This window comes from Hevea brasiliensis, chromosome 15 (genome assembly GCF_030052815.1).
Source record: "Hevea brasiliensis isolate MT/VB/25A 57/8 chromosome 15, ASM3005281v1, whole genome shotgun sequence".
Classification (NCBI taxonomy): Eukaryota; Viridiplantae; Streptophyta; class Magnoliopsida; order Malpighiales; family Euphorbiaceae; genus Hevea; species Hevea brasiliensis.
The window spans coordinates 64,508,094-64,530,662 of record NC_079507.1 but is presented as its reverse complement, the minus strand read 5'-3'; the positions used below and the strand labels follow the sequence as shown (position 1 = coordinate 64,530,662).

At 34.6% G+C, this 22,569-nt stretch overlaps 2 protein-coding genes across 2 annotated transcripts; both read left to right on the top strand.

Moving 5' to 3' along the window:
• Nucleotides 1–3,332: 3,332 nt before the first annotated feature.
• On the top strand, nucleotides 3,333–16,108 carry LOC110655317 (uncharacterized). The gene is given in 8 exon segments (XM_021811578.2): nucleotides 3,333–5,098; nucleotides 7,087–7,227; nucleotides 7,355–7,583; nucleotides 7,586–7,675; nucleotides 7,678–9,114; nucleotides 11,430–11,737; nucleotides 13,551–14,398; nucleotides 14,482–16,108. Coding segments are annotated over 8 exon segments (5,679 nt in total). The 5' UTR covers nucleotides 3,333–3,688; the 3' UTR covers nucleotides 15,698–16,108.
• A 3,593-nt stretch (nucleotides 16,109–19,701) lies between these two features.
• On the top strand, nucleotides 19,702–22,298 carry LOC131173806 (uncharacterized). The gene has a single exon (XM_058136298.1). It carries the CDS (start codon nucleotides 19,907–19,909, stop codon nucleotides 22,145–22,147), a length of 2,241 nt encoding a protein of 746 aa, XP_057992281.1. The 5' UTR covers nucleotides 19,702–19,906; the 3' UTR covers nucleotides 22,148–22,298.
• The last annotated feature ends 271 nt before the right edge of the window (nucleotides 22,299–22,569 follow it).

Genomic DNA, 22,569 nt, shown 5'->3' with positions numbered 1-22,569 from the left:
AGTTCAGTTTAACTGATTTTTTTCTCTTCAAAATCGAACCCAATCGAAATAACAGAAATTTTTATAATATAAAATCGAATCAAATTGAATTATTTTAAAATCGAATCAAATTATCGAATTAAGACTATTTAGTTTAAACCGAATAATACTCACCCCTAATTGCAACAACCTAAAGAGAGACTAAAACCTATGCATATACCAATGGAAACTGGGAGAAGAATGACAGAGTTTCAGCTTTTCAATTTTATATAGACTGTAAAAAGATCGGTGCCCATAGATGACCACAACCACTCTTTTGAGATGCCATATATGTGAGGAAATCCTCGAAACAAACTTGTACCCACTGAGAGAACATGTAGATCTATAGAACATACAATTCCTCCATTTGAATGGGAATATGTTTGATAGAACGAGAAATTATGACAAACATACCCATCCAAAAAGGGAATCTAAACTCTTTAGATTTGAAGACTACAAAAGCACTACAATTAAAAAAAAAAAAAAAAAAAAAAAAAAGAGAGATAGAGGGGAAGGGTCTACGGCCAAAAGGTCATACCTCCCTCCAAACTAAAACTAAAAAACTAGGTTTGAAGATCTAGAGAGAAGGGAGAGGCTTTGGATTAGAGGGAAAGCCAATTTTTTTTTTTTTCCTGAATTGGAAGTAAGCGTTACGTTACAACATATATTTGTTATCCATTTGTTAATGTCATTATCATAGCTTAGGCTGAACGTCGAAAAAGGACACCTAGTTTGAGTGGAAAATCTGTCCTCTCCACTCCATCATATCAAATTTTAATTTTTTATTTAATGCATAGTTAGTTTTTTTTTTTAATTAATTCCAATTAAAATTTGAATAAATGTGTGTACAAATAAAGAGATAAAATTATTAAAAAATTGCAAATTCTTATATATATAATTTATTATTTATAATTGCTATATTAAAATTATAAATATAATTATATCAAACTAATTAATGAAAAGTCTAAAACTACTGAACGTAAAGCCTAAAAATTATTAAACTTGATCTGTAACTCTCTTCCTAATAATGGTATTAATTTTTTTTTTTTTTATTTTGTTACTTATATAGAGAGTGAGAGAGTTAAACATTAGACATCTCAAATTCAACAGATGTACAGCTACTATGTACTAAATTTAATTTTATTAATGTTATTAATTCATATTTAAATTTAGCTAGCCTAACTATTCCTTAATATATTTAATAATGTATACATATATTTTGTATAAATATTGCAATTTTACTGTGCTTTTATTACTCTTTTTAGAGTTTTGCTTTCTTTTTCATGGATTTAGTATGTTCAATTCACCAACTAAAAGTAACTGAGTAATCCAAATTACATACCATATAATATTGGTAACTATGCACATTATTTTTCATATCTTCTCCATATAATATCGGTAACTATGCACTTTGTTTTATTTAATTGACCCATTTTAAAATAAAGTAATATTTTTTTTATCAAGAAAATAAAGAACACACGCATAATGAGTTCAGTGATAAAAGTGGATCAATATTAAAATTATGATAATTTTAATAAAATCTTTATTTTTATACAAACTCAACACACACACTCTTCATAAATGATATACGATGTCGAAATATCAATTCACTGGATTCATACATAATTTTTATTTTTTCTTACTGAGAAGATAAAAATTTTAAAATAAATTATTTTTAAAATTATAATAATTTTAATAAAATTTTTATTTTTATAAAATTTTTATTTTTATAAAAATTTAGTATATGCACACTTCATACATAGATGATGGCAGAGATAAGCGTCATTAGTATTGTTATTATTATTCTCAAATATTAAAATTAAATGATAGAGCCGTTGGCCTTTAACTATACCTTCAAATTTTGGGCTACTTTATTTAAGCCTTTTAGCCCCCAACTTATTTGGCGGCAACTTGTGCTGGAAAATTATCAATATATCTCTTACCCACATCTACATGCACTTACTTCCATTTCATATCCCACTCTCTTCTCTCTGCGTATTTCACCTCCTCAAAAATCAATCTTCAATTATCACCTATTATACTCTTTTCTATAAAAAAAATAATTTTAATATTATTAAATTAAAACTCATTAATTACTTAAAATAATATTTAAATTGAATGATAAACTCATAAGATATGTTTCTCTATCTATATTTAAATTATAATACTAGTTGAAATGATAATCTTAAATATATTTTACAGAAAATTATAAGTTAATTTTAAATTATATAAAAAATTATAAATATTTTTATAAAAAATAATTTAACTTTTGAAATTTTTTTATATTTTATTTAAATTATTGTTAAATTGAAATAATACAAAACAATTGCATCCTTTGAAATTTATTTTATTAATAAAATAGTTAGTTAATTTAATTATATAAATATAAAATATTAAAAAGTAATTAAAAATGACATGATTTTAATGGTTTTAAATAATAAATAAATAAATAAATAAATAATATATTTTCTAAATTTTAAACAATAAAAAAATAAATATATAAATATAAATTTAGATGAATTAATAAAATAAAATTTGAGTATGCGATTGTTTTAAATTATTTTAACATAAACGGTACTTTAATTCAAAAGACTAAGTATTTTAATGAAAAGATTATTTTATTTAATGAAAAATTACATTATTTTTCTTAAAAAATATAAAAATTAACCTTAAATTTCATAAAATTTAAAAATATCTTATAATTGACTTTATATTTTATTGGATATTGTGTTATAAATAAGGAGTATCAATGTAAAAAAAAAGGTGGGAGCCTAAATTTTAGGCTTCATTTGTTTTTTTTGAAATATTTTTTAAAAAAAATATAATTTTTTGTACTTTTAATGTTTAGTAAACCTAAAAAGAGGTTAGGGAAATTTTTTTTTTAAATAGAGAAAGTTATTTTTTAAAATTTAATAATTTTATTAAATTGTAAATATTTTTATATATGTATGATATAATTATATATTATTTATTTAATATTATACATAAATATTTTTTTATATATAAGTTATTAGTAAAATGCTTAATTTAGTTTCTATATTTAATGGAAAAGTTTAATTTATTATTTTTTTCTAAATTAATGTAAAAATTTTATTTTAAGTTTAATTTAATTTAAAAATTAAAATTTAAGAATTAAATTTTTTAATTTCTTAATTTTATGCGTAAATTATTTTCCGCAAAGAAACAAATCCTTTTTACTTTGTTTAGGGGCAAAAGTATAAAATCGCGTGTGTTCACCTAAATATTTAGCGCGTGGTGACAACCCTAAAATATCAGGGTAAAAGCACTATTCTCTCTGAATTTTCCTTCGAAGTAACAGCAAAAGAGAGAATCGAGAGAGAGAAACAAAGAGAAAAAACGATTTTTTTTTTTTTTTATTTTCCGTTTCCCCAAATCTTCACGAAGCGCTATGAAAAGCTTCTACACAAATGGATTTCTAGGGTTGGTATCGATTCCAAATTACAATTTCATTCGCAACTCGAACCGATTCAGCTCGGCGATAACCCGGTGAGTTCGCCGAGTTACTGCTCAGTCTTAATGATTTTCTTTCCACAGTCCAAACGCCAACGAGATCTGTAAATCCCCATATGCTTTAAATTCAGATATATTACCTCTACGTGAAGTTTATAGATAAGGATATCAGTATTCGGGCGTAAAAATTGTTCTTGTCATGCAATTGAAATCGGCCTCGGATTCTTCACAGAAGCGAAGGGATTTTAGCCCGAGAGGAACTAGGCTTCGAAAGAAGCATAAGAGACTCGATGCCATATGCGAAAACGTTTATAATCAAAATCATAGTGAATCCAACGAGGGAAGAGGAGAGTCCACCCAGGATGCCAATTTGGAGCTGCGTCGCAGCTCACGAGTGCGGCGGGCACCGGTTGTGCTCGATGTCTCACCTCCTCCTGTCAAAAAGCGCAGGAAGATTGGTAAGAATGTCAATTTGAGTGTTAATAGAAACGGTGGTAGTGTTAGTCTAGGGAGTGTTAAAAGGGAAGACAGTGAGAGATTAGAGGATTTGGATACTCCAGGGAGTTGGAGATCGCGGTTGAGATCAAGGGGTAGGAATGTGGCGACTAGAGAGAGAGGCGAGACAAGTGGGAGAAGGAAGCTTTTTGATGAAATAGAGACGACGGAAAGTGAATTGGCTGGGAATAAAGGATATTTGGATGGTGAGAAGATGATGGTTGTGAGATCAAAGAGGCCAGGGAGGGTAAAGGCAGTAAATGGTTTGGGGAATGAAATGAAAGCGGGTGGAACATGTGGTCTTGAGGATGTGAATGAGAAGGATGAGGGTAAAGAGTGTATAAGGAATGATGAGAGTGAGAAGGATGAGATTCGGGTGGCAGAGAATGAGGCCAAGGAGGGCATGGCAGTTTTAGGTAGTGAAATAGGCAGTGGAAATGATGGGGAGGTAGGGGGGAATGATGCTGATGAGAGTATGGAAGTTTCAGTTGCTGCAATGGGTGGTGGAAATGAGGTGGAGGTAGTGGATGATGGTTCTGCACTGTTAGGATCAGATGAAGTGAATGAACAAGAGCAGAAAGAGAAATTGCATGATTTGGAGTTGAAGAAGACCCCGGATGGACATGATAATGTGGAATATGTAGAGCAGAGTGACAAAGCGGAGGATTTGGAGAATGGGATGGATTTGAAAAATGAAAGAGAAGTTGTTGAAGTTGATGGGGCACTGGTAAATGAGGTGGAGGATCCTGATGAGGAAGGACATGCTGAGGTTAATGAAATTCCCTTGGAAGTTGAGAAAGATGCGAAGGCAGACAAATTGAATCATGATTTGCATACTCTTGATAGGCCACGGATTAAACAGGGGAGACGGTGTGGTTTGTGTGGATGTGGTAATAATGATGGTAAGCCACCTAAGAGGTTGGTTCAAGATGCTGGTGAAAGTGAACGTGAGACATACAGTGGCTCATCAGCGTCAGAGGAGCCCAACTATGATGTCTGGGATGGATTCGGTGATGAACCAGGGTGGCTTGGACGCCTATTGGGTCCTATAAATGACCGATATGGTATTGCTGGAATTTGGGTTCATCAACACTGTGCTGTATGGAGTCCAGAGGTGCAGTTTCTAAACTGAATTTTGTTATCTATCTAATATATCTCCTGCTTTGCTTGGTAAACCGTTATTATTTCTCATACTAATTGTTAGAGTTACTAAAATTTTCTTATAAGTTTCCTTTATTTTTATCATTTCCTTCATTTGGTTGTATTAGATATGTGTCAAATAGGAATTGTTATTTGTATGGGGATTATTGTATTTAAAGAATGCTCTGGTGGTGTTGCTTGCCCTATGTTGTTGATGCCGTCCTTAGATGAGGTATTATCCTGTTTCTGCAACAATCTATCATAGATTTTATTCTCTTGAAAGCTTTTGGTGTTCTTAAAGACTGATCAATGCAGACTCTCCTTTATTGATTGTCTTATTTTTTAGCTCCGTTGTGGAGTTTTTTTAATTTTATTGTAAGGAAAGCTAATATGGGCTTCTATGAGCGTGTGAATAGAATATTAAATATACTTCTGATGTCATCATGACACATTAATGTCCCAAAGCTTGTTTTGATAGAGTTGTAAATTTTCCTCAGGATGAACATTATCATTGATATTGCTAACAAAATGCTTGATTTAATAAGCCTTTTCTATAAGTATATATATATATATATATATGTATATATATATATATAACATTATTGAACATGTTATTTTAGCATTAATTGTTCAGTTTGAATATTGTTGTGTGATAATGTTTTATAGCCCATCAATAAAAGAGTATGGTGTGCAATTCATCACTTAGTCATTAAAAAACGCAATTCACCAGGAAAGGTGTGTTGAATTCATGTTCAAGTATACAGTTTTTTACTGCAAAAGTACAGGTTTGATTCAATATTTAAGAAAGCTCAGTCTGTGTTGGTTTTCATATTCAGAATATATGTAAACTTCATATAGGTGAAAACCTCTAGAAACCTGTTTAGATTTATGTTTTCTCCAGTGATAATAGAACTTATTTGGAACTTGTTAGGAGACAATGCCAAATTATAATTTTGTGCGAGGGTCAAACGGCTCATAATAATAAAGTTGGCTCATTTTTGTTGTGGATAAAAACACTGATTTAAGATTGCTTCCGAAAAATCTTTTAAAATTTTTTAACTTTCAACAAGGAGATATAGCAATTTGGCTTGTGACTGTATACATGCATAGACAGTTGTGGTTTTATTTTTTTCCTTTCACATTTAAGAAGAGAACCCTTACTGGATGTGTTGCAAATACAGTGAGAAAAAGGCTACTTATTCTTAGCTAGTTAGCCTATTATTTACTTGTAGGTAGTGCCGCTTGTTAAGCAATTCAAAAGTAGATATTATTCACTTTTTTATTTTTATTTTGTGGTCTGTGTTCAAGGTTTCAGGTGGGGGATGGGAACTGAACAAATCTACATAATTGGTGCCTAAAGCATTTAACCTTCTTACTCTTTTTTCCTCTGTTTATCTCTATGTAATATTTCCTGGACCCTCTTGAGATGGTCTTGTAAAGCATTAGCAGGATCATCAAAAGAATTGTTGTTATGATTATTTGTTTGCTTTTCCATATAAAAGAACATACCTCTATTGGTTTTGTTGTTTGGTGTCTTATAACTCTTTGATATGTTAGCTTTATGTGATGCAGAGTGGACCTTATTTGATGAAGATAGCTTTACTTCCATATGCATGTGGTGGTTTTCTCTCTGGTTTAGGTGTCCATGATTATTTCCTTTGCATGAAATTAACTGATTCTGTCTGTTCAAAAGATTATCAGGGCTCAACATTATATCATACTCGATATTTTATCATCTCTAATCTTATCTTGTGATGGAACATATTTTGAGGGAGTAAGCAACAGCCTCCACTCCTTGATGCTTAACATTTTTCATTTGTATATCGGCACAATGCATATTCTCTTTACTACATGTTATTTGGGTCGGATATTCTCTTTTACTGTATTTTGTTGAGTTCTTTTAACAAAAATTTAACCATCTTGTTGCAGTAAATTCCCATGCATTGTGATTTGTGTTCGCAGGTTTATTTTGCTGGTTTAGGTCGCTTAAAAAATGTAAGGGCTGCACTTTGCAGAGGAAGAGCATTAAAATGCACACGCTGTGGAAGACCAGGCGCAACTATCGGATGTCGTGTTGATCGATGTCCAAAAACTTATCACTTGGTTTGTTATTTGTATTTGTTTTACAGAGTTGCTTTTCTTTCTTTTACAGCCTTTTGCTTTCCATACATGGCAGCCATTATAAGCTGCAACTTGATTTTGTTTTTCTTCTCGCTTCTGTGTTTTGCAGCCTTGTGCTCGAGCTAATGGCTGCATCTTTGATCATCGTAAATTTCTTATAGCATGCACAGATCATCGACATCTCTTCCAGCCTCATGGTAATCAATATTTAATGCGGATAAAGAAATTGAAGGCCAGGAAAATGAGGTTAGAAATGAGGAAGCTATCAAATGATGCTTGGCGAAAGGATGTTGAAGCTGAAGAAAAATGGTTGGAGAACTGTGGGGAGGATGAAGAGTTTTGAAACGTGAGAGCAAGAGGCTTCATCGAGATTTGTTGAGAATTGCACCTGTGTACATTGGAGGCTCTGAGTCTGAGAGTGGAAAACTATTTGAGGATGGGAATCTGTTGCTGGGCTAAAGCACGTGATACAGTGTATGAAGGAAGTAGTTATTTTACCACTTCTATATCCTGAGTTTTTTAGTAATCTAGGAATGACACCTCCTAGGGGTGTTCTTTTGCATGGGCATCCTGGAACAGGTAAAACACTTGTTGTGCGAGCATTGATTGGTTCATGTGCACGTGGTGACAAACGGATTGCATATTTTGCTCGTAAAGGTGCAGACTGCTTAGGAAAGTATGTTGGTGATGCTGAGCGCCAGCTTAGACTCTTGTTTCAGGTTGCTGAGAGATGTCAACCTTCTATAATATTCTTTGATGAGATAGATGGATTAGCCCCTTGTCGTACAAGGCAGCAAGATCAGACTCACAGTTCAGTTGTCTCCACATTGCTTGCTTTATTGGATGGTTTAAAATCCCGAGGTTCAGTGGTGGTGATAGGTGCAACAAATCGACCTGAGGCTGTTGATCCAGCATTGCGTAGACCTGGGAGATTTGACAGGGAGATTTATTTTCCATTGCCATCAGTTGAGGACAGGGCTGCCATACTTTCACTTCACACACAGAGGTGGCCAAAACCAGTTACTGGATCTTTGCTGCAGTGGGTTGCAAGAAGAACTGTTGGCTTTGCTGGTGCTGATCTGCAGGCTCTTTGTACTCAAGCTGCCATAATTGCACTGAAGAGAAATTTCCCTTTGCAAGAAATTTTATCTGCTGCTGGAGAGAAAGCTCCTGGTGCTAAACGTGTTCCTCTTCCAGATTTTGCAGTTGAAGAGAGAGACTGGTTAGAGGCCTTAGCATGTGCCTCACCTCCCTGCTCTCGTAGAGAAGCTGGAATAGCTGCTCATGATTTGGTGTCTTCTCCTCTTCCTACCCACCTTATTCCTTGTTTATTGCAGCCATTATCCCAGTTGCTTGTTTCTCTCTATCTTGATGAACGGCTCTGGTTGCCTCCACCCCTTTCTGAAGCTGCTGTGATGATTAAAAGAGTGGTAATTTCTTCTTTAGCGATGAAGAATCTCCCTACTAATCAGTGGTGGTCTCATGTTGATAATTTACTTCAAGAAGCAGAACTTGCCAAGGAAATACAGAAAAGGCTTTCATCTACTGGAATATTAAGTGGAGAGGGCACCTATTCTGGTGTGGATGCCTTTGCTGATGAAAATGATGATGATAGAGTGATGCTTAAACCTTCAGTGGTGCGTAACGGGGGTATGAGCATTGGTTTGTCTGGAAGTTTATCTTTTGCATCATTAAAGAAACCAGGATACCGGGTATTGTTTGCTGGGAGTCCTAGATCTGGGCAGAGACAATTGGCTTCTTGCATACTTCATTGCTATCTTGGGAATGCAGAAGTTCAGAAGGTTGATCTGGCTACAATTTCACAAGAAGGGCACGGGGATATGGTCCAAGGGATTACACAGATATTGAGTATGTCTTCTTTTTATATTCTCTCTCTCTCTCTCAAAAAAAAAAAAAAAAAACCTTCATTGTTGTGATACACAATTTGGGCTGCATGAGATTTATGCAAGCAATCATTCTGTGTAATTTTTTTTTTTTTCCTGTGGATAATACTGCAACTTCTATTGCTGAGGAGTTGGCTTGAGTATAAGCTGCTTCAGACATCCATGGTTTGCTCGAGTGTGAGCTGCTTCAGAGTTCAGACATCCATGGTCTCAAGTTTTCTACTTCTTGACTTTTGTGAATTAGTTTTCAATTAATGTGTTCTATTATCAAGTCTATTAGAAGATGGCCAAGCTCTTTATGATTTCATTCATACTATTTTTTTTGGTCTATTTTGATTAAAGAAAAAGTTCTCCTTTCATGTGGAATTGTCAGGTGAGCAGTTTTTCTGGAATCTTCAACCTACATAGCTGTCTATTAGACATCTAGTATCATTAGCCTCAGACTTACATTAGGCATAGCAATTAAGGTGAATTGCATGACAGAGCACTCAGTTTTAATGGCTATTGAAGTCTCCAAGTTGATCTTAGTTGAATTGCAAATGTTATTTGTGTTTTTTAATGGTATAGAGACCTCCCAGTTTTGATAATATAGCACTCCATACTTAAGTTGTATGCTTTGTCTTTTAAAAGCCAAGAAAATGAGATTGATGGATAACTGCTGCTGCCTGTGTCAAAAAAAAAAAAAAAAAAAAAAAAGAAATATGCAATTTTTACCAGGCAGTAACTTTTGAATGTATGGGTAAATGGAACTGACATCCAAATCCAATTTAGGACCTTGTTTGGTTCAAAATGTGTTCATTTCTTAGTAGCTTCCGGAGAAATGGTACTTTGTGGGACATTATTTGCTAGGAAGTTGTGGGTTTTATTGTTTGGTATGCACTTTTCCCCAAGACGTATTTGATTTTGGTTCTTTTTTCAGTCTAATCGGCTTGGTTTCAGTTCCAATTTAAAAAAAAATTTGGTTTTCGATTTAGTTCAGTTAGTTTAGCCAAGCTAACCAATCTGAACTAGTTTGATTTAATATATGTGTTGTTTAGATGGGGGGCTGCTGCGTTTTAACTTAAAACTTACCTAACCCTTAAAACAGGTATCTCTGTTTCAGCCCTAGCCAATTTACCTTCACACAGCCACTCTTCATCTTTTGATTCCTCACTCTTCAGAACTCAGAAGATACCTCAGTCCTCAAAAGAAGATACCTCAGTCCTCAAAACTCAGAAGTTTCATACCTTGCCTTACTGGCTCACTGCAGCCTTTGCCACTTAGCATCCCGTATCTCCTCTCTGAGCTCCCTCTCAACTCCATTCCAGATTTTCAGTCACTTCCACACCTGTGAGGCTGTGACCCGAGTCCCTGTCACCACATGTAGCCATGACACCTGTCTTCCGCTCCTAGGTTCCTCCTCCCCAGAAGCCTTTCACGAGTCTCAATTTGCCACCTTTTGCCATTATTCCCCAGTTACTCCTCAGTTCCTTGATTCAGTAGCTATCAATTTCTGTTTTAATGAAGCTTGATTTCGGTTTCTGCCTCTTATGAAATTGCGGATTTGCTGTTAGTTCTGGTTTCTGCATACTTTATGAAAGGAAAAATGATGTTTAGTTGTTTGTGCTTTATGTAATTTTATTTTTTTTTTAAATATCTTTATTACTAGAATGACCCCTTGTTTTTTGTTGAGAAGAGTATATGGAACGACGGAATGAGAATTTGATTTGCGGGTTCTAAGTTTACTAGTTTCAAATGGGTTACTAGTTCACTTCACCTAAATTAGATTAAATTTCGTGTGTTTTGGTCTCTAGAACTTCAAATTATGAAAATTTGGATAAAAAATTGTTAATTTCTTTCGCATTTTCTAACCTTTTTAGGTCGATCAAACAAATAAAAAAAACCAAATGTATATATTTCGCTTTGGTTCCCTTCTTTAGCTAATTTGGTTATTTTGGTTTGGTTTGAACCGACTGAATGCTCAGCCCTACTTCCTAGGAAATGCCATTTCTTGAGCTTATTTCCTGTAAGCAAACCAGGCCTAGATTGTATGGCATGATTTCTTTGGTTTTCAAGCTTGCTGCTACATGATTTCTGATTTTTTTTCATCTTTTCATGGTAGAGGGTGGCAGAAGAGTAGTTGAGATTATTATTTATTGTAGCCTTCATGTCATTGAAATTTTGGGTGTTGGTAATTTTTGCTGAGGCAAGTTGACCTTCATAAGCTTAAATACAAATTGGGTGTCATATGTGAATGAGAAAGCATGTAGGGATCCTTACATCTATCTGTCACTTTGGCAGTGAAATGTGCTAGCTTGGAGTCATTCGTGATTTTCATGCCAAGAATTGATTTGTGGGCTGTGGAATCATGTCAGCAAGTTACTGAGGAGAGTGATGCATCTTCAACAGACCATCAACTTTCTGAGGAAACAGAATTTTGTTCCACACCAATTCAAGTTGTTGGAAAGGAAAATGAATCCATTGCACATCAATGCAGTGAATCTGAAATGCCACAGCCACAAGATGCTACCCTGTGCACCTCACATGCCTGGAGCTCATTTGTTGAGCAGGTGGAGTCTATACGCGTGTCAACATCCTTGATCATTCTGGTATGTTGATTTTCTGATTGTATAAAAGCTGCTGCATGTTTCTCATGTTTGTTAAAGCCTGGTTTAGGGCATTTAGCATACAGATATGATTAGTCTATTTTCGAGCTTTTCTTAACAATTAAGCGCCTGACTAATGGATATGATTTGTCTTTTGACTGCAATATTTATTCTTTATGAACTAGTTCAAAATTTAAGGGATTTGTTAAAATGGCAAAAAATTATAAAAGAATGAAACAATATTAATTTTTTATTTTCTCAATGCTTTTGAAGGTTTAGCTAATATCCTACAGGCATGATTTGGTTTTATTTGCTGAATTAAATAAAAGTTTTGTGTTCAATTGAATAAACAGATAAGAAGGGCTCAGTTGAACATTCACAAATGTACAGGAGCCTGTAAGTGCATATGGTCAAGAAAAAACAAATCTTTTGCCACAAAGTTAGGGGCTTTGTTCTTAAGCTTTGTTCTGTTAAATTTGACCATATCTAGGGAATTAAGTTACTCTCTTATAATTTCTCACGTTAATTTTCAGCACTTTCCTCATTTAATTATTTGGGCATCAGCATTAGGAGTATGACATGCTTATTATTCAAAAGAGAAGATTCTAGCTTAGCTAGTCCTTGATTTTTGTTGTGTTGGGCCCAAACTCTGCACATGGCACTGCAACCTTTCTGAAAATGTTGTGATGTGGGATGTGTTTGAACAACCTTTGCGAGCTATCATATATTAGGGCTTCATATTTAGATATTCAAGGGAAAGGGATTTATCTTTTGTGATTGAATTCTAGCTGACTGTAACCAATGTTTGAGGACATAAGAATGGCTGTTTTGTGGCTGGAATAGTAGGGTCTGGTTGCAATCTGGGATAGCAGCTATGTGTCAGATGTAGGGCTGAATTCTTAGATGGAAAGGGTTTGTGGTATTGAATTGGAGTTGGGTATGTGTAGATCAAGGAGAAAAGGGTGCCTCGGTAGGAATAAAGCTGGAAGTTCTGATTGTTGTTGTTCTCTGACAGCAAATTTTGACCATGTGCCTCATCAGATGTTGATGAGTTAATTGGCTGGGCAAGTTATTCAAAGCTACCAACATTGATGCGACTAATCTATTAGAGAAAATCCTTGGCAATTTGATTTGCCCATAATACTATAAAACTTGAACTCTCTTACAATTGTTGATTATATTGAAGTTTGTGTATGTGTAGTTGAAGATTTCCCATAAATCCTTATCAACAATTATTCCATTGCTTTTGAGAATGAGGAATTGAAACCTAACATGTGTAAAGGCCAATAAAAGACAAGGAAATAACAGGACCCTAGTTAACACTTATTGGAGTATGAGAAAGACCATCCCGAACCAAATTACTGAAAAGCCCTTAAGCATAATAAAGCATAAAAACATGAATAAAATTGAAATATAGACCATCAACAAGCTTACCCATAAGCAACTGCCTAATACACTTTGCCTTTGAACTAAGAATACTCTCGTTATTGGTATAGTTAAATATATCTTGTTTCCAAATGCTATTTTTCTTGTCCAATCACGCAATAAATGTGACATACAATTTATATAGTGGGGTTTGGCTTTATTTTTTTAGTGATTGTATACTTTAAATCTATGCTTTTCTAAGATATTAGTGTGCTGGTACATTATCTTCATTTGTAAAATTGTTTTTCTTTTGTAGAATGCAATTGATTCATTCATCTGTTATCACCCACTTGTCCTTTGAAGAATGCATTCATTATACTGGTAATATGGTCATTCAATCTATTATTTCCTTGCTTGTAATGATAATTTTACCTACCTTCTACACTAACAGGCTACTTCAGAACTTCCATATCTGAAACTCCCACATAGAATAAGGGAATTCTTTAAGAGTGATATCTCAAATAGCAGTCAGTTGACTCCTTTGGAGCACACGGTGCCCCGATTCTTGGTTCATACTGGTGGGAATTTCAATCGTGATGTGGTGGCCAGTCTTTCTGCGGCAAAGTTATTGAGGGATATAATACAACTCTTTGTTCTGTTGGTTCATCAAAGGGTGCATATGCATATTGGTTCATCCAGACAGTATAAATTTTGTGATTCTATTGAAGGATCTCTTGATGCAGAATATCACAATAAAAATCATGGCTCAGCTGGTGAAAATGAGTGTAGAGAAGAATTTCTTTATGAACATTTAAAAGTTCCACCACCTCCCAATAATAGAAGTTTGAAAGGAAAATCAAGCTTGCTATTAGCAATATCTACATTTGGACATCAAATTCTTCGATATCCCCATTTTGCTGAACTTTGTTGGGTCACATCAAAACTGAAAGAAGGTCCTTGTGCAGATGTTAGTGGACCTTGGAAGGGCTGGCCTTTCAATTCTTGCATTATTCGTCCTGGTAACATGGATTCTGTGACATTTGCTTCAGGGAATGTTAAAAGCAAAGAGAGATCTGGTTTAGTCAGAGGCTTAGTTGCTATTGGCTTATCAGCATACAGAGGTGTGTACAAATCACTCAGAGAGGTCTCCTTTGAGGTAAGGAAAGTCCTTGAGCTTTTAGTTGGACAAGTGAATGAAAAGATTCAGGCTGGGAAAGACAAATATCAGTATGTTCGTCTCTTATCGCAAGTAGCGTATCTGGAAGATATGGTCAACAACTGGGCACATGCATTGCAAAGGTACTGTTGGCTGTTGTCATTTACATGCTAGAAGATTCATTTCATTTGCAGATTGTTCTCTAACAGGGTTTTTTCTATTTCAGTTTAGAACTTGACACTCAAATCACTGTGGCGAATGCTAGGCAAAGTACCGTGGAATTTCTAGGTAACCATTCTTGTGAGGATCATTTAGCTCAAAGTGAAGAATGCAAGGAAGGCTTACCAAATAAAAGCTCCCATGAATCTGAATGCCTGGCAGGAAGTCCTATGGAATTTGTTCCTGAAAATGAAGGTGTTGAATTGAACAAAGGAGACAATGGTTTTTGTCATTCTAGCTCTGAGGTGATAGATGTTCTCTCAGAAGACATATCCGCACAGCGGATTGTCCTTTGTGGCCATAACAACTCAGATAAGCAGCTTCAAAGTTCTACATCTGATAACCAGTTGGTTGATAATAATACAGATGAGCAGAATGAGACTGCTCTTGGACAGTGTGAGCCAGAAAATACTGAAACTCTTGCAGTTGTTACTGGATTGGACAATGGGTCATCAAAACATTCTAATGGATTTGTGGTTACAGAAGCTGTTCTTCCCTCTGAGAATGGTCTCTTTAATTCAGGTAAACCATGTGCTGATAAATTCTCTGGCTCCTTAATATCCAGTGACCAGGTCAATAGATTGGCTGCAATGGAGGGTGCAATTAGATGTGAGGATGCTCTGCCTGACTTCAGTGACCATATTGGGAATGTCAACTTATCTCCTGGCAAATATACTAATACCAGTCATTCTGCTGATTCTGGTGTTGTGTGTTCATATATTTGTTGTTCTGGATGCCTATGCACCCTCCATGGACTGATTCAGAAAATTCTAGTTCGGTACTGGGGATTAAACAATAGCTATTGGGTGGCAGAGGATGTTCATGATATTGTTTCATCATTGTCTGTAGATCTTCTTTCAGCAGTTAGGAAAGTTGATATGGCTGAAAATATCAACAATTCATTTGATGAGAACCTGAGATGTGGTAATGCTGAAAGATTGTCTGAATGTCCAGAACTGCGTAATTGTCATTGCAAAAGTTCAGGAAATAGTTTAGCTTTGGCAACGGAATGTAGTTGCCACTCAGTGGATGGCTGTTTAACTGCAAAAGGAAGTAACTCCCCAAATTCACAGTTCGGGCTTGAACTGGAATTTATTTTCAGAGATGGCATCCTGGTACCTGTGGATTCTAACAAAGATGTTTCTTTCCATTGTAAATACAAGACTTTATGCCTTTGTTCTCTTATAAAGTCAGTAGTAATGATGAAGCAGCCTTTTGATTGATATGATATTTTCACAGCATGGATTGCCTAGCAATGGCATCATATGGTGTTTTTGCGAATTTAGGTGTAAATTTTCATTTAAGAGGTATAAAGGATCAAATTTTTTGGGCAGTTCCAATTTATGGGTGTTTAATTGCTTTCCATGGTCAGCCGTTCAGGAGAAATGCTTTCTATGGAGGACAGTTCAGTCTACTTTTCTTCTGCTCTCAAAAAGATTTTGACGCAGGAAGAAGCTAAGAAAGAAACTTGTGCCATGTGAATACAACATATACTGAGGTCAGTTCCTAGTTGATTTCGTATAAGATGATAAGTGATTGTTGCTTTCTGTTTTTTCTGCATATATAGCTTTATGTTGGTTCCCAAGACAATTGCGTCAAGCAATTAGGAATATGAATCTATAGACAGTTTATTATTTTTGGTTTTGATTTGCTAGAATAAGCTTTTTGGCCAATTTGAAGGATTAGAGTGAAAATTTTATAACAAGAAATTAAAATATATTAACAGGCAGTAAGGACCAAAATTAGATATTTTAAAACAATAAATAAAAATATATATTGTGAATTTCAGAATTTGTTTTTAATATTATTATTCTTGATTTTCAGCCTGAATATGATTAGTTGTTATAAAATACTGAAAAAAATCTCATTAATGTTGATAGACTGCCCAAAAGTAAATTAGGCATCAGGAAGTGAATTCTTAGCTGACAGCAACACTACACCTGTTGGTTGTTGCTGTTGGTGGAACAAACTGGACCCTTGTATAAAAAAATCATTTAATTTTTACATATGATGTCTTTATCTGGCTGAATTTTAAACTCCATTGTTAAAGTTTGTGCTCCCCCCTCCTCTCTGTTAATGTTAGGGAGGAAGGATCTCATTTCTAAATCTCTGAGTGTCGGCACTTAATATTTTATTCCCTGTTTAGCAATTGGCTTTACCTGAAAATTGGGCCACTATCAGAAACAATGCCAACTTTAATTATCATGTTTAAGCAGCCTTTATTTTAGTAAGTACTAGCTTTGTCTGTTTGTAGTGTAAATGTTTAGTCAAAGCTTCTTTCTTTTCAATTGCCCGCTTCTTTCAAAATCTCTGAGGATAATTTACGCTTATTGTATTCCTCATCATTCTACTTTAAAGTTAGGGTTTCTCTTTTTTTTTTTTTTTTTGGCCGTTTGCTTTAGCAGCCTGTCTTCTCCGTCAAATATTTTGCTGTTCGTGTAGACGTCTATTAGTGTTTTTTTTTTTTTTATTGGAACTAGAATTGTCGTCTCAACTTGGTGCTTTTTATAGATACTTGATTTCATATAAAGTATAATTACTTTATTATAAAAAATAAAATAATTTCATATAAATTTGTAAGTTATCTCATGAGATTTTTGTAAAATGGTTATTTATATTAATTTTAGAAATTTTAAAAAAAATCTTCATATAAAAGAAAAACATATAATATTTTTTAAAAATCTAATAAATAATATTCAATGAACCTAAACTACAAAATTTATGACACTGCATGAAGTTCAAAAAGAAATACTCACTACACATGAAAGTGAAATAATAGAGAATTTTTTATAGTAATTTTTATTGATAATTATTTTTCTTTAATTACATATAAATAAGATTATTTATAATGTTTTTAGAGTCCTAGAAATATAAATTTACTTTCTAGAAAATTTAAATAAATTAAAATATAATAAAAAAATATAAACTAAATAGAAAACTAAATCCTAAATAAAATAAGAAGTAAACAAATCTTAAATATAATAGAAAATTTTCTAATTAATTAAGTTTTCACAAGATGTCCTCAGTGAAATTTGCTATCCAAAAAAATCAATTTTATCTACACTTGTTAAAATTGCTACTTATTCTCTTTTGACACTAGTATGTTCTCATTTTCATCTTATAATTTTTTTAAAAACATATTATATGTTTTTTTTATTTGAAGAAATTTTATTTTTTTTAGTTAATAAAATTTTTGTAATTAAATAATTTGTGAAAAAGTTTTTTTTATAAAAATTTAATAAAATAAATAATAAATTTATATAAAATTATCTTTTTTTTTCCTAACAAGTAATCACAAGTACCCATAAAATTTCTCACTCAACTTCTATTGAGCCAAAGGGCATTGGTACAACTGTTATTCTCTTAAATCTGCTGTACATCAACAATTTTTCATAACCATCATTGGACTCGTGGATGTGATGTGGCAAGTGATTATTGGGTGTTTATGGTGACCTCTTTTGCTTTTTACGTCTCTTTAGAGTTCACGCGCCAGTTTGTTTTCGGTTTTCTATGCGATGCTGCCGATGCAGATACTTGGCATTGGCACACGTCCCTGCCAACTAAGGCTTCGGTTATTTTGGATTTAGCATGCTTGCTAACTCGCCTTTCTATGCGCGTGCCGTATCTCTGATCATTGTCTAAAGTATACACTAAAAGTAAGGCTAATTTAAACTATACCATGTTCAGGAATCAATTAAAAGATAACAACCAAGCGAAAATGGGAACGATGAAAATAAATTAAAATGGATCAAATTTAATTTTGCTTTATAATGATGAAATTGTAAGTTCATTTAACAAATTTTAATTAGAAATAGTTTTTTGATATCACTAAAAGGATCTTATCATAATTCAATTAAAACATTTAGGTATAAAATTTCAACAATATATTTATGTATGTATATATGTATATATTCCTTCCATCATGATAAGCGTAAAATATCTACCGAATTATAAAATAAAAAAAAAGTCCATTAATTTTTAAGAGATGGTAATACACGTAATAGAAAAGCGCCTGGGTACAAAAGGCAATAATATAATGGCCAAGCTATCTCTGGAACTGTAGTCACGTGCACCCTTGGATTGTTGTGTGTTTTTTCACCTCGTCGCTATCGATCCCCCATGTGATCTGACTATGTAAAAGCCCATCCCTTTGTAACTAAATATCAAGATTGCCACCTGTGTCGTTTTGTTGCAGAAAACGGCTAATTGCGGTGGCGTTGGGCTGGGTGTTAAAAGTGGGCACAACCACGAGATAGTGATTGATATATTTGGTTTGTGTTGTTGATAGTGAAATAGTGAAGTGGCCACGTTCATTTTGGGGACTATGGGACATTTGAGAATTGCGAGGTTGATGTCTAACTTCTATTATTTCTTCATAATCACTTTTCTTTATACTCTGTGTGTTTACGAATATAATTATATGGGGACCTCTATAACTTATAGATGAAAAAACCCAACTGCTGAATTCACTCTAATCATATATACTCACTCATATTTGTTAAGGAGCTTCTTTTTATCTATGTTTATTTTGATCTAAGAATTGAGCTTTTCATTGACAATTTTTTAAAAAAACTTCCAGATGATGGTGCAAGAAATTCAACTTTTTAACTTTTTTGCTTTCACCAAAAAAATACTCTTTAAATCTTTGGTAAGAGGGATCAATGAAATTGAGTGCAAACCATTTTCGACACATATTTTTAATTTCACAAATATGATATTTAAGTATTAGAATATCTTGTTAAAAATTGTTGAAATTTTTGATATATAACTTTTATTAGAAGAGCTCGTAATTTTAAAAGTGATTTTGATATTAATAAATTAAAATTTAATGATAAAATTTACAATAAAATATATTATCACCATTATATACAATATATAAAATGGGAGTTATCAAGAATTTTTTTTAATTTATTAATTAGTTGATAAAATGAAAGATTAAAACAGATCATCTTACACTTTATTGGAAGCAAAACGTTTCTACTTATTGTTGGATGTACATATTATAGAATTTAAAATATTTCATGCACCTATGTCTATCATGACCAATACCAAGGGCAGAATTGGCATGCTAAATAAATCGAAGTAGGAGAAGTCAAAAAGCTTTTCAAAATTACTATTTATATAAAAAAAATTATATTATTTAAAATTAATACAATTGAATTATTTTAATAATTATGTTTGTCCGGGGATATCGCTTTATCATAGAATGCCTGGCTACTTGGTTTACTTTGCACTAAAAGACAAATACCCACTTATCTATCATCATCTTCCATTCTCTCTGTTCATCACTGCACTTGCATTTCTCTACCTTACACTCACCTCTCTGATTTTCCATCTCCTTCTTTTCTCTTCCTTACGCTCAAAATCTCTAATCTTGCACTATTCTCCCATGTCCCAATACTCAAACAACTGACAAAAAAAAAACAAGAAAAATGGACACTGATAGACCCCATCGCTCCAATAGCAACAACAATTCCAGCAGTACTAGCAGCACTAGCGAACTTTTTATTTGCTTTACCTCTCGCCTCTCTTCTTCTTCTATGAAGATCTCTTCTAAGTCTATCCTTAGTCCTGGCCGAGCTAGGGAACCTTCTCAAATCTCTCTCTCTAACTCTCTTAGCAGAAGATTAAGAACTAATGGTAGCATGAAAGGTGGCCAAGCTTCTCCAATGTTCCCCACTAATGGCAAGAAACGTGGCTGTGCCTTTGAAAATCCTGAACCTTCTTCTCCAAAGGTTACCTGCATTGGTCAGGTCAGAGTCAAGACCAAGAAACAGGGCAAGAAATTCAGAACAAGATCTCAAAGAAGAGGTGAGGTAAGTTTTAGAAGAGTAGACCAAACCAGCACCAGCAATAGTAGCAATATTGAAGCCAGTAATCATCAAGATTTTACTCACAACCATGCAAACAATCAATTTCTGAATCAGCAGCAACAACAGGAATGCTTGCCTCATCGGAATCAGAGATGGGTACATCTACCTTTGACCATATGCGAAGCTTTAAGGGCTTTTGGTGCTGAACTTAACTGCTTTCTACCCTGCCGCTCCTCCTGTATGGCAAGCGAGAAAGAGAAGGAAGATAAGGCTGCGGGATCGAGCAATAGCAGCTCTTGTGGGGCGGTTTTTGCTCGGTGGCTGGTGGCAGTGCAAGAGGGAGACGAAAAGGGAAGAGAGATAGAGTTGTTGGTTGGCGAAGATGAAGAAGAAGACAGGGAAGATAGTACAGAGAGGAGGAGGAGCTATAGGAGGCATGTGTTTGAAGAGATTGAATTCAAGGAAGAGAAATATGGAGAAGGAAACGAAAGTATGCAAGAAGAGGAAGCAAGGGTGAGTATTTGCATCCCACCAAAGAATGCTTTGTTGTTGATGAGGTGCAGATCTGACCCTGTGAGAATGGCTGCTCTTGCTAATAAATTCTGGGAAGCACCGCTTCCAAATGATGAGGATGAGGAAGCTGGTGAAGATGATGGAAAAGAGGAAGAAGAAAAGGAAAACGTAGAAGTTGAAGCAGGTCACGATGAAGAGAGGCAAAGAACACAACTTGAGCAAGAAATGAAGCATGGAGGGGATTTGATAAACGAAAGCTGCGTTTCTTGTGAAGCCGTTGAAGAGCATCAAATTCAAGAAACTGAAGCGAGTCTGGTTAATTTGGAGGGAGAAGATGGAGAAGATTGCCAAGAGAGCAGCACAGAAATACTTTGTGTGAAGGAAGGGAATTTAGAAGAGCAAGAAGAGAAAACAGAAATTCAGGTGAACCAGCAGCAAGAAACTCTATTGGATGATTCTTCTCCTTCACGGGAAGAAACCGAAGATCCAGAGTACTTGAAAGATGATGAAAATGAAGAGGAGTTGCTCCAAGAAAGTCGAGATAATCTAGAACGAAGGCTCAGCAGAGCAGAAGACGACGAACAAGAGAGAAATTTCAGTGATGACAACGTGTCCGTACATCAAAAAGAATCCGAAGAAGCTGGCCAAGACTTAGTAGAAGACCAAGAATCAAAATCAGCAGAGACTGCTCGAGCTTTAGCAGAAGAATTTGCAAGACAAGAAACACATGAAAAGAGAGATTCAACCTGCATGCAAGAAGAGGAGGAAGAAGAAGAAGAAGAAGAAGAAGATACAGTGGCCCATGAAAGATCCAAATCCGTAGACCCGACAGGCCAAGAAGGTCAAAGTGATTTGAAGTCGAAGGAGAGTGAAAGTCAGCCTGTGTTACCAGAATGCTTGTTGTTAATGATGTGTGAGCCCAAGCTGTCAATGGAGGTATCCAAGGAAACCTGGGTATGCAGTACGGATTTTATCAGATGGTTACCAGAGCATTCAAGGCCGGTCAAGAAAAAAGAAGGTGGAGATGAGGCCAAGAAGAAAAGGAACAGCATTGACATCAATCCTCCGCCTGTGCACAATAACTTGCAGCAACCACCTAGGTCTTCTTGTTCATATCCGGCCAAGCCGCCGGCTCGTGCCGCTGGCGCAGAGTCTATGTCTACAGTGATAGAGCAGAAGCTGGTGGGAACCAAGGGTATTGAGCCGTTTGTGCTAACTCGCTGCAAGTCGGAGCCGATGAGGTCGGCGGCTAAGCTCGCACCAGAGGCTTGTTTTTGGAAGAATAGGAAGCTGGAGCCGCATCGTCCGGCTACGCTGGGGGTAGGCGAGGCTGGGGTTGGGTTTTAAAGCAGAGTTGATTCGGAAGGAATCTTGGGTAAGAATTAAGTAAAGTTGTATTGGTAAAACAGTAGTTTTGTAGTTTCCTTATGGTGCTTTCACTGCTGTGGATGGCATCCTTGTAAATCTATTTTTTATATATATATATTTTTTCTTGCCATCTCATTTTTTTAATTATTTGCATATTCATAATGATAAAGTTATTTGAAATTACTTAAATATTTTAAAATTATTTGAAAATGAATTTCAGAGTTTAATCTCATATTATTACTTAAGGCCTGATATTCTAAAGATAGTCGTGTGACAAATTAATGATATGGGTATTGGGTAGGAGGATTATCTTATCAAGGGCATGACCCACCATATGGTTTCGGTCTGATTTGGAATCCGAATTTTAAGGGTTACCTTTTTTAATTGAAATCAAATGGATT